Source organism: Lutra lutra, chromosome 9 (genome assembly GCF_902655055.1).
Source record: "Lutra lutra chromosome 9, mLutLut1.2, whole genome shotgun sequence".
NCBI classification, from domain to species: domain Eukaryota; kingdom Metazoa; phylum Chordata; class Mammalia; order Carnivora; family Mustelidae; genus Lutra; species Lutra lutra.
In genome coordinates this window covers 31,807,902-31,825,674 of record NC_062286.1, presented here as the reverse complement: position 1 = coordinate 31,825,674, position 17,773 = coordinate 31,807,902, and the positions used below count along the sequence as shown (strand labels likewise).

The window sequence follows — 17,773 nt, the reverse complement described above, 5'->3', positions numbered from 1 at the left end:
AACAGACTCAACTTCAGTTCCTGGTGTACAGAGGGCTGCTCTCAGGACTAGCTAAAATTGATCTGTGGTTCCCCCCCCACCCCCACTCTAAAAACACAAAATCATTAATTTGTACAAATTCTATGTGTAAGCTACTGAAATCCAATTATGTATTATTGAGTACATTCTAGATAATCAATTTAAGAACTATAGGTAAGTAACATTAATACTGGTATTAGTCAACTTGGTTCTGAATTTGCTCTTGAAATGTCACTTTTGAATTTGAAGTGGGTGGTTTGCTTTTTTATTTATTTTAATCACGTTAGCTCATCACACATTCCGACCACTTAAATCTCTAGGGTATAGCCCACAACGGGGGGCGGGGGGGGGGCTCTTTGCAGACAGATGCACATGGCTTCCAGAGAATTCCAAAACAGCTTATGCACATTCTATTGTTTTAAGACTCTTGATTCTCATTAGAGGCAAGAAAAAATACAGTCCTTTTTTAGAAGCTACCCTCTCTACTGTCATGACTCATGAAGAGAAAGAACCGCTGTGGGAGAGCTCAACAAGCAGATGCCTTGGAATCACGTATCTCACATTCTGGTTCCATTATTCACTATTCACTATTCACTATTCCATTATTCACATCTATTCCCTAGATGTGTGACTTTGGAGAAGTTACTTATATAATCTGAGTCTCTATTCCTCCTCAATATGTGAGGCTAATAATCTACTGGGGGACTCCAATGAGGTTTAAAGGTACTATGTGTGAAGCCCAATGCCTTTCATAGAATAGGTACTGAATAAAGGTAACTAAAGTTATGAGGGATATGTTTTCAAAGTTTGACTGCTTTTGGATATCTTTGAAGAGGTTGATATTTTATCCTAAAGTCCCCATAACTTCTTGATTCTTTACCATCCAACTTCCTTTTATGTTCACTCTCAATTTGGTTTTGACTGACTGTATTATAAGCATTTCATAGGGCCCATCTGACTAGTCAGCAAAGATTTGCTGTTCCAGGTACACTTCTGATGCTAGGCACATAGCAATGAATAAAAAAAAATCTGTTTAATCTGATAAGATTAGTCATCTAATGAGGAGATGTAGACAACGAGAAACAGCATATACGTTAGAATGTTGTAACTGCTACGAGCAAAGAAAAGGACGAGGTGATTGGGAATATAAGGGATGGGGTGGTGGTATATAAATGCGATGATCAGAGTCAGCTCAGAGAAGGTGGCGTATGAGTAAGGACTTGAAGGAGGTGAAGGAAGGAGACATGCAAGTGTCTGAGGAAGGGATATGCTGAGATGCAGGGAAAGGCCAGTTCAGAAGCCTAGAGGCAGGAGGAATAGTGAGGATATTTGTGCCTAGAGAGGAATGAATGTGGGCAGAATAGGAGAGGTCATCAGCGGTTTAATGGGATCCAGATCACTTGTAATGACTTTGGCTTCCATTAAAATAGAGCCCATAGAGCATTTGAGTAGAGCTTTGCTCTGGCTGCCATGTTGAGAATAATTAGGGGTTCAGAGTGGGAGTGGGGAGGTTAGTCCGACAGAAGGCAGCTTGGTCAAGACAATAGTAGTGCAGATGGTGAGAAGTGGTCAGAGACATCCAATTTGCTGAGATACTGAACGTGGGGCTTAAGTAACAGAATTGTCGGGGTGCCTGGGTGGCTCAGTGGGTTAAGCGTCTGACTTTGGCTCAGGTCATTATCTCGTGGTCCTTGGAGCAAGCCCCAAGATGGGCTCTGTGCTCAGCGGGGAGTCTGCTTATCCCTCTGCCCCTCCCTACCCCTTGTGCACGCACTCTCTCTCTCTCTCTCTCAAATAAATAAATAAATATCTTTTTTTTTTTTAAAGAATTTAAAAAAAAGAAACAATTGTCAAGGAGGACTTCAAGGTTTTTGGCAACTAGAAGAACAAAGTTCCCATAAACTGAGTTGGGAAGGTAGAGCTGAAGCAGGCTAGGACACATTCAGCTCAATAAATATGTCTGACATCTGAGGGGTACCAGGAGGCGGTGGGAGATAGGAGTCTGAAATCAGGGACGAGTCTGGGCTGAGGATATAAAATTGGGAGTCACTTTCATAAAGATCATATTTGAAAGCTAGCAGACTGGATTAGATCACCAAAGAAGCTAAGTACAGAATGGAGAAAGAAGAGATCTAAGTCAAGGAGAGCCCCAGGGCCCTCTGACACGAGAGGGAGGAGGAGGGAGAACCAGCAAACAGACCAAGAAGGAGCCGCCAATGAAGACAGAAGCCAACCGCAGTCTGTGCCCTTGGAGCCTAGTAAATTATTTCAGAAGGAAGAGGGCATAAGCACGTCAAATAGGTTTGACAGGGAGAGTGGACCATTCATTGAGCAAGGGTAAAGTCCGTGATGACCTGGACACAACCAGCTCAGTGGAGTGGTGTGGGCCCAGCGAGTCTAATGAAGCATGGGAGCAGAGAACTGGAGCAGTTCCCGCTCACGTTTCCCTGGAAAGGTAAGCAGAGATTTAAGGCACAGGCAGAACAGTCAAGGTATCTTTTGCTTAAAAAATGGTAGAAATAAGTGCATGCTTGTATGCTAAAGAGTTTGCACCAGTTGGAAAGTGTGATAATGAGGAGAGGGGATGTGACCTAGTGCTGAATGGAAACAACCCACTTAGAAACACAGATGGTATCTGGCAACAGGCCTTTACAGTAGATCCCGCTGCCTTCAGATGAATAGCTTTAAATACATGAGGAAGAAAGAAAACACATTCAGTATTCCTGCTAAGAAGTATGAGCATTTAATGCTACTATCTCTGAAGGGAATGAGGCAAGAAGGGAGGAAAAAAAATCTACAGAAAAGAAACAAGTTTAGATGACTTACCAAGATCACACATGCATAAGCTCTTTGAAAACAAGTTTTGGAAAACAAGCGATTTGGGTAGAAAAATCTTGACTATTTTGCATGTCTGACAACCCCCAAAAACAACATTTTCAGCATTGCCTAGATCATATCGTATGTTCTTATACAGATGTTTAAAACTTTTGTCTAGGGGCATTTGAGTGGCTCAGTCAGTTGAGCATCTGCCTTCGGCTCAGGTTATGATCCCAGAGTCCTGGGATCAGGTCCTACAACGGGTTCCCTGCTCAGTGGGGAGCCTGCTTCTCCCGCTCCCTCTGACATTACTCCCCCCACTTGTGCTCACTCTCTCTCTCAAATAAATAAAAATCTTTTTAAAAAATAAAATTTCTATTTTTTTTTCCTTAAAATATATAGGTCCTCATCAATTTTCTCAACCTCTCTTATATCACATTTTCCTTTTTCCTCACCCCCTCCCCACCATGTGAGACTCACTGGCCCATAATCCATAAGTACCAGGATGCTCAGGTGCTGAGAGCACTACACTCACATCTTTAAGTTGAATCAACTTTCAACTTTTCAACTTTCAATAAGAATCCCAAGTGTTCCAAAAGCATTACTGGTTTTAGGCTCAGGGAGAAAATCAGTAATGGTGATGTTTCAAGAGAAAGTTTAGTCTGAAAACTAGATTTAATTTTATTGTACAACTTAACATAAGACATTCATTTTATTGTTTTCCTAAGTGCATGCAATTATCTGAAATATACAATCAATTCTACCAATCTATTATAAAGGACACTAATCCTGTGTATATGTATATTTTAACCAAAATCTTACTGTATGTGATAGTAAAGGTCATAGACAATAAATGTATGAATTCAGAAAGATTCATTTGGGTTTTGATGAACCATCAACTTTCTGTATCTCAAGGTAAGTATAATCAATTCTTTATTCTGTCCTAAATTTCCATCTATGACTAGGCTCTGAGTGCTGAAGTTTACACACTAGATCGTTCAACTTATCGGTCTAAGAGGAAACAGCTCTCACCTGTCAGTGGCTGAACAATCACCTGCGAGCATTTAAAATGCAGATGCCTGGGCCCCACTCACAAATGCTCCAGTAAAGTTGGACTGAGCTAGGACCCAGGAATCTGAATTTTTACAAGGGCCCTCATGGAGAAAGAAACGTATCAGTAAAGACTTGAAGAAGTAAGTGAATGAGGTATGAGATCATGAGATGCTATAGAAAGCTTTAAAGGGTTTTCCTTGGGCAAGCACAAAAACACCATTCTACTTTCAAGCCCCGGACAGGTTTAAACTATTTGTCCCATGATGAAGCCCCCCCCCCCCCCCCCCCCCCCCCCCCCCCCCCCCCGCTGCAGAGAACCCTGCAGCGTGGGTCCACAGATCCCTGGTTCTCCAAGGCTCTAGTTTGGGGGTCAGAAAAGCAGGGGGATCCTTGCTCGGGCTTGTATACAGACAACACCAGGCTGCGGAAGGGACAAGCTGCCACTCCCAACCTGTGCAGAAACATCGCCCTCATCCCTTAGGGGCGGGAGGAACCCAGGCACTCCCAGGAGACCGCTGCGGCCTCCCACGTAAACCGCACTTCTCCGGGAGACTGGAGCTCACAAGGCTCTTTCTCACCCTGACTTCCTGACTTCATCTCTAATGCAACGTTATATTAAGTGTCATTAAGAAACATCATTAAAGATCCTATCTCTGCTGTCAATTTATACTACTACATAGAAAGATGATGAAATGAGCCAGGACAACACAGAAAAAAGTAGCAAACTTTTTTTTTTTTTTTTTTTTTTTGGTGGAGTGATGTTTTCTAACTCTAGATGCTGTGAAAGTGGCAGTGGTGCCTTTTGCCTTGAAGCAAAACTGCTTTGGAAGACAACTGTATTTTATTTCCTTTGGTATTTTTCTTTAAAAAAAAAAATTAAAAGGCAGGAAGGTAAAGCAACAACCTCAATGAGGAATGACTCTCTGTCAGATTCTGAGTAGAAATTATTCTCCGTAGCTTACTGTGTACTATTCAAGAGGTGGAAAGGAATTTAAAAAGATACGTCATAGTTTGTTGTAGTTCCTGCCCTTGAAGGGACTTACATTCTTCTCAGGAAGACAAGACAAAGCGCATCAAAAGATAGACAAGTTACAGCACCAGAGATCACAGGAAGATGAGGGACTTAATTAAGCTGGACCTCGAAGACTGGCAAAGAGGAAGGCGGCTGGGGAAAGGAGTGAGGCAGGGCGGCATGGCCTGCCAGCCAGCGGTAAGAGCCCAGCTCCGCGGAGGCACGCCGCCCAGCAGGCCTGTGAAGTGGGGGATGGCAGCCAGATAGAGGACTGGTGGCCACACTGCAGATATGGACAGCCTTGGAGGTCAAGTCAAGGAGTTCAGAATTTGACAAATAAGAACATTCAAAGAGTTTCACACAATGCAGTATTTGGGAATATTAATGTGTTAGAGATGTGTAGGACTGATGGGCACAGACAGTACTTGGGGGCAGTTAGAAAATTACCAGAAAAACCCAAATTCTGGGTGATGGAGACCCAGAGAAGAGCAGCACTAATTATTACTAGAGTTACAGGTTAGTTTCATAAACTGTAATGAAATTGAGTTGTGCTACAGATGTAACACCAAGACTTTTTCAAAGGATGTTATCAAAATGAAAATTTAGGAGGTGTGTGACAGTTTTGAAACCTTCCCAGTAGTCGATCATTTTAATGATCAACATTATGAAGGGGACAGAAATGTTATTGTTTTTACATTTTACTTAAAAGACTGTGACTCGTACTTCACTTTCCAGGTGCAGTCATCTCTGCACTGTGCTTTCGGGCACTGCCCCAAAACCATCTTCAGCCTCCTCATGGGGAGAAATCTGGCTTTCAAGGGGTTCATGAATTTCAGGAAAATGAAAAGCTTGGCTTACACCTAAATACTGGAAACTCCCCAAACTTGGCAGTGATCTTTTAAGTGTTCCAGATCACCTATTGTTCAAAGTGGATAATGGATGAGTTCCTAACTAATCATCAGACAAGCAGAAGAAAACCTGTTTAACACTCAAAAGTAGAATTTCCCCGATTCTGTGAAATAACATGTTCCTAGAGGAACAGCCCCTCAAGAAGTTGGTCTGAGTACCAAGATTCTGAATGAGCAGTCACCAAATGCCTCTAATTTATTACAGATGATTGTCTGGGAAGAGAGACAAATTGTTTAAACCTCATTTTTTTCTGTTATTCTTAGTTCGAGGCATGTCAAGGATGCGGACCATCTTGGACATCTCTATGTAGAAACGAGCACATTCTAACACCCCATACCCAGGCCACCCTCACTGCAATGATTCCTCTGTCTCAACTATAAGAACGCTGGGTTTTTTTTACAGCTTACTTCTAAAAAACAGAATAAGGTATTGCCAGCCCTAAGTTTTCATTCTGACTTGGTATTTTGGAGCAACCCCTGTGTGTGAGCCACTAAAGCACTGATGTTGTTGCCCCTTCTTTCCAGACTGAAGAAAATCTTTTTAAAAAGAGGATGTAGCTGGAGAAGTGCTTTCCCCCCCAATCCATCCGTTCATGAGTGAATGGGACACTCAGGATCACTAAGGGATCTTTGAGTCCTGAATACTCAGTAACACACAGACTCTGCACTGTTCTCATCAGCAGCACAACCCACACAAGGGAAAATGTTTCTTTGGCCTCCCGGATTCAAGAGAAATCTTTGTTCCCTGTACTGATTTTCATAACCACAGAACAAGAGAAATACTACTCTCCGGGGTCTCTTCCTGTTCAGAGAGCAATGTGTCTATAAGCTTTGAACCTCCTATATTATGGCTTAAGTGCAAATTCTCCACAACTCAGATTGGCAACATGTAAAACACAACTCTGTTAATTGATCCTTTGCCTCAAGGGATGTTAGGTATTGGCTTGGGTTTTTGGAAGACATATGGCAAGACAGAACTGGCCCCTGGCATCGTGTGTATTAGCCTGAGAATACTGGGATGAATTCCTAAGGTAAGTGCCTAGGAAGCATAAAACTCACATCCACGTTACATGCTCAGTATTATACTGGGGGAATGACTTCAAGTTGGAAGTTTTTGTTCTTACAAACATTTATTTTCTTCCAAATTTACTGTGTTTCTGTAAAGCTGTGAAAAGTCTTCATTTCCCTTTTTCCAAGTGCTGAGGTTCAAAAAGCCAGCTCTCACCCATAGACTAATCTTCATCTCTTCAGGGTCTTGTATGTTGATTTAGTTTCATATGTAAGTATTTATACTAGTTTTTCTCAGGGATTTATACATCAATATATATAAGTATATATATTCCTACACAGATATATACAGGCTTTTTATCCTCATCTTACCACTTGACAATACAACTTTAAATATGTTTTACACAGCTGTTCCTTGGTCAAGGTCATTTGCAAGAGCAAGTCGGTTTCTGAAGAAATCTTGTTTGGTGGGTGAAGGATCCATTGAGGGATTCTCATTAGTTTTTTCCCTGTATTCTGATCCACTGGACCTAAAATCTCAGCACACAGATAAAGTACAGGTTGATTTGGTTTTAATTGTTTTCAGATATTTTATCCAAATTGTTTTGCATTTGTAAAACAGTTGCCTCATAGATCTGGAATAATTTTTACTTCCCTTCCATTTCATGACTCAGGACATGTGTAACTAAAGTTTGCAATGAACGTAAAGAGAATATCTTTCTAATGCTTTATGGAGACAGTTGTGACAACTGTGTATGTCCGTGTAAGATATTGTGTATAACGTAAAGGGGAAATAAAAACTCAGAAAATTGAGGAAATCCTATTTTTGATTCAACCAAGTAATTACTCCACCAATTACCAAGGCCCTTAAATTCAAATGGATGGGATTCATTGTTCTCAGCCAAGGTTATCTATCAAGGGCCATTACTGAATTTGGGCATTACATTACAAACTCTTGCTTTTGCTTGTTTTCATTTTTAAATGAAAGATTTATTGAAGCCAACCACACATATATGCCACATTTGGTAGGATGCAGAAATTAGTACAGTAGTCAGATTGAGGAGATTCTATCATCTCAACCACCGTAAAGGAGACCAAGCCCAATCAATAGTCAACAACTCAGATCAGTCCAATTGAGTCCCCAGTCGAGGGTGCATTCTTCCTTTATCTTGGTTAAGCCAGTTGGGTAATCCATTCCAGCTCTGCACCTTCTCCAGATTGTTCATGTCAGAAGTCCCTGGAGGGAGGAGGCTTTCTGGAAATAACCTCTGATAAGCTACGCTGGGGCCCTTTGACTAACTTAAATTCTGAGCTAGAATGGGTAGAACTAGCCCACTAAGAACCAGTATCAAAAGACCTCATGTAGGGTGTATGCAAGTGATGTTATTGAAGTTCTTTGTCCAAAGCTCCTAGACAACTGAACAAGTTCTCCATATGCTGAGGCAGAATCGAGCATGCTTCCACTCTCCACAAAAGAAGGGTAAGTTCTTTCACTGTCTTTGGTATGCTATGAGTCCTCACTGCTGCTGTTAGATAAGTTAATTGTGACTCTATCATTTATTGCATTAATTGGGCAGAATTCAAACATCCCTTTACATTATCCAAGGAAAGAAGCTGGATCCACACAAAGACTAAAATCTTGATGTCTGGAAACCTAATGACTGACTGGATGTTTTCACTATTCACCCTGATACTTGGTATCACAGATGAAGCCAGAGCTGCCCACCATGTTTTCTACTTCCGGTCAGGAAGCAGCACTTTTCCACTACACTCCAGTGCACAGAGGAAAAACTATTCTTTCTCTCAACACCAGTCCATCTGCGTGCTCATCAGATAAGATTATATCTTATCTTGTGGGGTGAAAGTCCTTTGCCTTTTCAGAAGCCCCCTTGGAACTCTCCCTTGAAACAGCCTCCACATGCCCCAACCTAAAACTCCTTGTCTTCTCTCAATTCAGAATTCCCACCTACCTACAGTTCAAATCCTCCCTGAGTAGTACAGTTGTGCCCAAAATGTTAGGAAGATATATTTTTGACAATTTTATTCTTTCCCCATATCTTTGGCTATCCAGAAGGCTAGGAATACCTATAAGTTTGGGGGTGGGAAATAGGAAGCAAGATTTGAATCTGGCTGGTGTTTCTTCTGAATGGTTCCCCCCATGTGGCTGTTTCTCATCAGAAAATCATCAGTCAAAACTTAAAATCTTTACTTCACATTTCCCCCTCTTAGCTATATCTGATCTCTTCAAAACCCAATATGTCATACTTTGATGGTTCCAACATGCAACTGTTTAGTGTTTACCTGGAAATGGGAAAGCTTTGATGTCACCACCAGCCCCAAGGACCACAGAAATCTTCACCAGTTGCGTTCCCATTTCTGAAACAAATGCCAAAATCGCCCTGTCTGGTTTTCAAAGTCCACAAACTCAGCTTAGTATTTTCTTTTTTTAACTGCTCTTCTCACAAACCACTTTCTCTGTGTCTCCACGTATTTGAATTTCTCTGCATTTCTTGATATTAACTATTAATTAACTAATGACTATGTTGCTAATCCTCTTCAAAATCCAGCATTCTACTGTAGCCATGACTATACGCTCAGTTTTATCCTCTTAAGGACAATTTTAACTCTTTGCAATGCCTACATAGTATGTGGCCACTTGGACTCTTCCCAGTGTGTGGTCATTAAGCTTTGAAGTAATGTATAAATTACCAGGAAATAACCTGCAGGATCTAGGAAAAGGGGCCAGTGAATTTGCTTTTATTGCCTTCCTCTATAAAACAGAAATGGCTTTTGCGCTCCTGGGGCCATTTTGGTTGACTGCAGGCACATCTGAGCAGACACTAGAGGGACGGGCAGGCAAATGCTTGCTGGATAAGGGGACAGTGGCTGCCAGTACATTCGGACAAATAGCAATCCAAGTGCTTGATGGAAAGAGAATAATTGTCGCTACGTTTCCTTCCACTCAGTCCACAGAGACAAAGAAAATAACAAGCTGGGGAGGTCATACACATATAGATCTGCTACAAATAAGCCTTGTAAGTTTATTTGGAGCTGGGGAAGGGAGGAGGGGTAGAATCCAGTGCCGTGGAACCCTATGACCTAAGAAGGGGTGGTTTTCTGATTGGAAAGATTGTCTGCTGTGCAAGCTTTAGGAGACCTGCGCATGGAAAAGTAAGGGAGCAGGGGACACCCATCCTGTCGCCCAAATCAGTTGGTCCTGGTAACCAATAGGGTGACAAATGAGCATTCGTATACTGTATGTTTGTTGAGTGCTTCCTATGTTCTAGCTACTGAACCTTCAGCTAGATTACCCTTGCATTTGAACTGTCAGCTTCTAATGGGCTACAACTATGTCTCTTACTTCTTTTGTGCTAGACAGAGCCTAGTACACTAAAGATATTTAACTTAGTGATGGATTTCAAATGACCTATTAAGACACATTTGTAATGAGGTTTATGTCATCTAAAATGTTATGCCTTCAATCATCTCCTTTAATTTTGAAGTGATGTAGGGAAACGAGATGGGAGATGAGAGAGGAGCCCAGAGTGGGTAAGAAATGGGAGAAGGACTTGAGATAGGCTGGGAGGAGGTAAAGAAGGTGGGGTAAATTATCAATTAGTTCTTTGGTAGTCCTGCTTCCTATTGCATGGTCTGTTCCAAGCCGAGGCTGGGCATTTACAGAAACAGCTGAAAAGATACCAAAGAAGAGGACCCACTGATGTTCAGTTACATGGAGCCCTGAAGACATATTCTGTATGTGTGTGTGATTAAGAAAATAGAGATTTTGGTGTGACTGGTGCAGGGAGAGTGATGATGTAGGAAGAGACTGAGGTATATACGTTATAAAATGTTAGAGGAAAAGAATGGGTGAGGAAGCAGAATTAATCATTTGGAAGCCATATTATTTTTCTTCTACTCCCCCAAATTTGAGGGTAAAAAGAGCCTCTCTACTCTGTACCCCTAAACTGTCTTACATAACTCTCTTCCTCCATACCACACCCCCAACCAAGAATACTTATTAAACTAAGTGCAAGATTTATACATAAAGATAAAGTAGCATTTGCCTCACGCTTCAGAGTAGTCTAGATATAAGTCCTGAAGCTTCCATATACAGCCTTCCAGAAAGGGATAGTGCACCTTACTCCCTGCTCCAAGGCAGAGAGAGAAGGATTCAGTCCAGCATCAGCCTATCACATTAGGTCTGTTCCTGGCTTCTGAGGAAATTCATTTCAAATTTTTAAAGTCACTTAACATTTCCAAGCTTTAGATAGTAGTCTTTATTCTGATCAATTCTGGGGCATCTTTCAGGGACATGTGACCTGGTATCTACCCAGGACAAATGTGCCTGAGACAGAAATAATCAGAGCATCATCCTTTTCCCCAAATATCTTAGGCATTTTTCAGGATTTTTTTTTTTTTTATGATGTCAACTTGACTCTCCCTTTTGAATCCTTGTGGGTCTGAGTATTCGGCCCTCCCAGCCTCAGAGGGAAGAGAACCCTTTCTCAGGTTTTCTGTTGCATCTGGCTCCATGCCTAGCTTCATCCCGAAGCAGCACTCTGGGTGTGTGGGGCCACCAGCCAAACAAGCCCCTATGGATACAAAAAGGGTGTCAGTGTAGACAGGAATGAGCCTCCAGAGGGCTGTGGGGGAGGCAGGCAGCGAGCCCCAAATGTGACACTGGTGGCTCTTCTGGCACTAGTCCATTTCGGACCTCTGAGGTCAGGCTGTGGCATGGTTCTGGTACCCAGGTTGAACCACTTCTTTAAGTCACAGGGCTTGCTGCCAGCCTGCCCTCCCAACACATGGGAGGAGAATGAGCTAAATGTCTCTTTCTAGTTCCTCCCTGTATCAGTCCACATGCCTGACTTCAGAGTGCAAGTTCCTACACAACAGCTGGGACTATGACATTCACGATTCCTATACAAGTGTCTCACACAGCACATGCACGTAAGAAAGAATGCTTAACTCTGGAGAAGGATGGTGCGTTCTCATCTGAGTTAAGAGCCGCTGACCTTTCTGTGTTGCTCTGGGACCTCCTTGCCCTTCCTCTCTATCTTAGCATAATGGAACAAATTTCCCATGGTTCTTACACAAGAACACTCAGGAGAAACTCCTCAAGCTGCTTCTTTATCCTGTGCAGAGTCCCAAAGCGCCCCTCGCAGCTTCCTGACCCAAGGGGATGAGCAAGTACCAGCTGGGGGTTCTCAGGACCCTACCCCAGATGTTCAAAGCCAGGATAGCCTGCCAGAGGGAGCAGCCACCTGTGTGGTCCCCCCTCGACTTCCATTCATAGACCACTTCAGACTCTAAACACAAAGGCAGCAGCAGGATTGGTGGCAGCATTGTGACTGATGCAGGGGAGACTGATCTATGAGAAAGGATAAGAGGACTAAGGAGATCCACTGAACCCTCTAAGAAGGATCCCCAAAAGGTGCAAGAAGACTGAAAGCAATTAACCAACATGAATTTAGAGAGTCCACAGCTAGTCCTCAGCATTGTGCTGAGGCTGGGGGCCGGGGGGTGGTGGGAGGGCTACAGAAAGATAAAATCAGGTCTTCCACATGGTGAGTCTTTAAAATTATAGGTCCCAACGCCATATTAATTTCTTGTTCCAGGTGTTAAAAAGATGTGATTACTCAGATTGATCTAAAACAAAGCCAAAGTACAGATAAAGCAAATCTCAGCACTAGAAAGGACTCAGGTGTTCATCTTGGGCAATTTCCCACTCAGTGCAGGAATCCCTTCCATTAGCATCCCTGACCAGGGTCACCCAGCTTCTACTCAGGAGAACCCAGTCCCTCATGAGGCAGCCAGCTCCACTTCCAGTACCTGCATTTTTAGAAAGTTCACCCTCTTACCCACTGCTCCTACTTCTGCCCCCCAGATACAGAGAGGACAAGTCTACCTCCTCTGCCTCAAGTAACTGGCAGAGCGTTTTCTTATATCACTCTGAAAACTGGGAATTTGTAAAGGGACCAGTGGTGAATCCATGGCTCACTGTTTTACAACAGACAGACCCACTCACTATAAAGGACAGTAAGCAAAAAGTTGGCTACTTGTTTGGGAACACTGTTTAAGCAACGCCTCTCTTAGGAGTCCGTAGAAGGATTCAGGAGCCTAAATCCTAAGGTTGGGCTGGAGGGTTGTCTGCTTCCAGGTCTCTCCACCCTGGCCAAACACGACAGAGGTAGGCCCTAGGCCAAGAAAAATCTAATCTATGAACGTAAAGAGAGGGATACAAGTCTTAACTCCTCACTCCCTACATAAAGGGGATCTAGCAATAATCATGTGGACCTTGGCAAAACCGAAAGGGGACTTTGTGGAGCAGTACTGTGTCTAACTGCGGTACTGTTGCTCTCTTCCTTGTCCTCATTCTTCCAGCAACAGCAGGCAGGGACCCACACCCAGAGATGCACTAATCTCGCCACCACCTTCCCCATGGGAGAAAAATTAGATATACCATCCAAAAAAAGTCCTCACTCCAGGCCTGCCCCCTTCCATCAAAACCATTATCTAAATCAGCCAGTAACTTCTACCCTCAAGGAGAAAGTGATGTTCCTCAACTTCCTCACTTACCAGCAACTCTCCAAAGGCAGCTATAGTGTCTTTAACTTTTCCATCCAATAACTGTTTAAAACTGACTGCAAGAACCTTCTCTCCCAAAAGAAACTAAGTAGCAGGGAAAATCTCTCCAAGGAAGGGGAAGGTGGCATGAGGACCAGTGGAGATAAGGGACAGTAAGTAGTCTCCCAGGCAGGGAATGCCTAGACTGGAGAATCCTTCTCAGGTCAAATGCTAAAGGCTCAAATCTCTCTTCTTTACATTTCATGCTGGGGTCTGGCCACCATCTCCCAGTCTATAAGACAGGGCTGGTAAGTGCTGGCCTAAATGCCTGGGGAGTGATTTCCTACAGCAAGGACTCAGAGTTTTAGAAGGACCACAGAAGGCAAATGTCTTGTTTTGGCCTCCTACGGAGTATGGAAACCCCACTGACGTGATTTTCTTTATCTCAGGCCCAAGTCAAATCCATTCCATCATTTCTGCTAAGGAAAACACTAGCAAAAGTCCCAATAAGCATGTACTAGCGTCCAGGATAACTATAGACTCCTACAGGCAGAAATGCTGAGACATCTTGGAAAACTTTCCACAGGTGGGTAGATTTGGAAGGAACACCCATTACACCCAACTCCCACAGTGGAACCCAGGCCTCCCCATCTAAATGGATTTGATTGTCACCAGCTCATTACCCTGGGGACCTCCTCTGCTTCATCCTGTCAGACACATGACTTTGGGAACAAGGAAGTGGAGCTAAAAGAGGCAGAGGACAGGGCTGAGTCTGCTTTTACTCTAGGAAAACACAATAAGAAACATCTTCACCTGACAGGAATTGTGGCTACTGGCTGCCGGCACTGGGCTTGAAGCTGTGTGTGAAACCAGGCTACTTAAAACTTATTACTGTTAAAACCTCCAGACTTAGCCCAAAGGGAAATGAGTTACAATGCTGTCTTGTCTAAGGGCTACTCACTTCTTTTTAAAGAGCTTGCGGAAGGAGCTGCGAAAGCCCCCTTTCTGGTCTTGCCTGGGGTTTTGATCGCTGAAAGATGTTTGTTCGCTTTCTCTTTCTTCCTTCGGACAGAATCTGGTGGTGTCTTCTAAATGCATCTCCTGAAAATACAAAAGAGGGGAGGTTATTTACTCTTTCCAAAGCTAACGTTATCCTGACTGGGACCATTTTTTTTTAACTTTGTCACTTTCCCCTCTCACCCCAAAGAATAACGGGGAGCACCCTATTCCCACTAAAGCAAACCTAGGCTAATTAAGAAATCAGTGAAAAGAGGACAATTCTGCTGAGTGCAGAAGTATTTTGTATGTATCAAGACAAACAGTCTTAGAGTAGGATTACAGTATAACAATAATTAAAGATCAGGACATAAGGGAAGTTAGTATCTAAAGGCTATGGAGAGTAACTTCTTATTCTGGCACCAATCCTGTCTTGCTGGGAAACGAGTAGCGGTCCCCTCACGTCTCTGGGAATGTTTCTCTTTCTACAAAATAAGGCAGTTCCTTCATTGCAATGCTAGTTCTAAACTCATGCTCCTAACTCTCCCTTTTAGACATAAACGAGGGAAGGAGGTTTTGCAGGGTCAGATCTGTTTAGAAGTAGGTGTCAACTATGTCTATATAGGCACATACGTGCATGTGTGTATGTGTGCCTGCCGCACACTTTTAATCTGTAAATACACATTTAGTATAGTTTTTGGCATTCTTAATTCATGGTAGGTACAGTGTGAAGTAAAAATTAATAAAAAAAAAAAAAGCTCTATCTTCTGTGAACTTTCTAGTTTAAGTGTGAGATGTGCTAAATAAAACAGATATGCACTTATATTTCTGTTCCAGATGAATGAAGTATTTACTGTGGGGTGACTGAGACCTAAAAGCCACCTAATAAAGTTGCTGCATTTTGAACTTAAGAGAACCCAAGGAGTCACAGCAGAAACCACTATGAAACGAGCATGAGTTGGAAGGGTGACTGCTTGCTGACCGTGAAGTGGGGCGTGGGGATGATTTTTTTTTTTTTTTTTTTTTTTTTTTTTTTCAGGAAACATGGGTTTGACTCTGAGAACTTAACTTGCGGTTAGAGTAGCAGATCTAGAGGTTCCCTGAGACGCTACTAAGATTCATTACTATGCTGTGGAGAGCAACGTCTTGACGGCTTAGTGTGCTGTTTCTCAAACTGTGGTCCTGGAGCGACAGGATCAACCGGAGCTTTTATTTAAAATGTATATTGCCTGAGCCCCAACCTAGACTTGCAGAGTCAGAAACTCTGGAGTTAGGTCTCGGTAATCCTTATGCACACTGAGATTTTAAAAACCAGTGGTTTAAGGTATGCCCCTGCCCACCTGCTCTTAGCATTCATGAGTCACCCCGGACTCCTGCTAAGACGCAGACTCTGATTCAGTAGGTCTGGGATTGAGCCTACATTCTGCAACTACAATAAGCTCCCAGGTAATGGACGCATTTACTACCAGCCTAAGGACCACATTTTGACAACTGGGCTTTTAGGGACTGCTTAGGAACTAAATATATTAAGTTTAAGGAAAATCTCTCTGTGCAATCATGATCTTGATAATATCTTGCATTTGTATAGCATTCCACACTTTGCAAAGCCTATGCACATACTTTATCTTATTTGGCCTGATGCCCCACAACAACACTGTGAGTTAGGGAAGTATGTATTGTCTTAATTCTACAGATGAGAAAACTGGAGGCACAGAGATACCAAGCAAGTTACCCAAAAGCACACAGCTATTTGGCAGCAGAGCCAGGACAGGTGTCAGATCTCCTGACACCCAGGTAGGTGTTCCTTACATAAAGCATGCAGCCTTCTTTCCTGACTCTTAGAGACAGGGTTTGGCTGGCTCTTCAGGGCACGGGTGGAAGATACACAGAGTGTATTTAAGGAGATGGAATAGTAGGAGCTTTACACATCTCAACAGCAAAGAGCTGACACCTTTAAAGATAGGGCTTTTGAAGGGTTCATCTTCTGCAATGAAAACCCCATCTCACTTCCACCTCAACCACACATTCACATACAAACATGCACACATATACACATGTATACATGTACAGAGGCCTGCCCACGTACACACACGCATGTATGTGCACATACATACACACATGCACACATATATCCACACACAGTCTCTGCCCACCTGGACTGTGCATTCTATCTCTCTCTAGGATACCTTCTGACTCTTTAGAAAGAAAAATTTTGTCCAAAAACAGAAGTAATAAGCAAGGTGACCTTTGTGTGAAAAATTCACATGCTTGAAAAATTTACTGATAACTGAAAGAGAAAAGGCCTCTTTTAGCTGACCTCTATTTGCCATCTCCTTATTGTCACTTTCTGAACCAACTTGACTCATGTATGACACTGTTAGGGGATGAAACTTGCTGTCCAGGATGTCTGATTAACAGTACCTAATATACTGTTTATTGTTATCTGGTATGTCTGATAAAGAGTCACAAATATTTGACTCATCGTTTGCTTCTCAGATATATTACTTGTTATTTCTGATTAATGTCTTTTTTTTTCCTGTCAATTGTTGAACTCCCATTTTTTCATATATTCACTGAGGGGGAGAGACTTTCATGAACATGTGACATAAAAGCATTTTTGGCAGCTTAGACTACACTAGTTAGAAGGTTTTATATGTAAATCTCTGCCCATCTCAAGTCAGTTTGAATTGCCATTATTTCCTGCCTACCTCCCTTGTTAATGAACTTTTAAACTTTGACACATGCCTAAGATTGATTTGCCTAAGAAATTTTGCCTCATAGAATTTTGTAAAGTTCAGAGTTGAAAACCAAAGCCAGAAAAAAAAAAAAAATCTCAGAACTCTGGGGAATCTCAGCAACTTTAGCTGAGCATACGAAGGTCCCTCTGCAGGAACCAGTCAGACTTTGATTCTGGAGTCCAGATGGGCTACGAGCTCCAAGGCTCTTCATGACCCAGCCCCTTCTTTTTCCTCTGGCCTCTTGTCCACCAGTCCCACCTGGCACAGTATTCAAGAGGAAAAGCATCTCTCGCTGTTTCTAAAAAAGACTCATGAGCCTTTTTCCTATTTCCCTACCTCACTCTTCATCTAGGCAGCTTTTAAAATTAAATTCAGACATCCAATTTATCCAGAAGGCCCGGTCTGTCCACCATTGCCCCAGCAGGGTTTAAATGCACTTCCCACGTGTTCCCACCGTTTATTCTAATTCTGTGTGTCTGTGTTTCCTTTCTGAGATAAGCCAGTGGTCCTGTAGGGCAGAGACTCAGGTGCCATTCATTTCTGAACTCTCAGTCCTTAGCCCCTTGTCTGCTGAAAAACGATTGAATGAAAGGAGTCAGTGATCCTCAATCTGTCCCCACTCACTTAGAAATGGGAATAGATGGATTATAGGGCTC

General features: G+C 42.7%; 1 protein-coding gene across 12 annotated transcripts in view; it reads right to left on the bottom strand.

The window, feature by feature from the left end:
• Positions 1 to 17,773, bottom strand: part of ARHGEF33 (Rho guanine nucleotide exchange factor 33) — a 119,163-nt gene that overhangs the window by 37,828 nt on the left and 63,562 nt on the right. For 3 of the 12 annotated variants that reach the window (XM_047746774.1, XM_047746781.1, XM_047746782.1), the window contains 3 exons: positions 14,345 to 14,484; positions 9,118 to 9,192; positions 7,212 to 7,346 (listed from right to left, as the gene is read on the bottom strand). In XM_047746774.1, the coding sequence (XP_047602730.1) occupies positions 9,141 to 9,192; positions 14,345 to 14,484 (192 nt within the window). In that variant the 3' untranslated portion in view covers positions 7,212 to 7,346; positions 9,118 to 9,140. The other 9 variants (XM_047746770.1, XM_047746780.1, XM_047746771.1 and 6 more) reach the window with 7 other exon arrangements.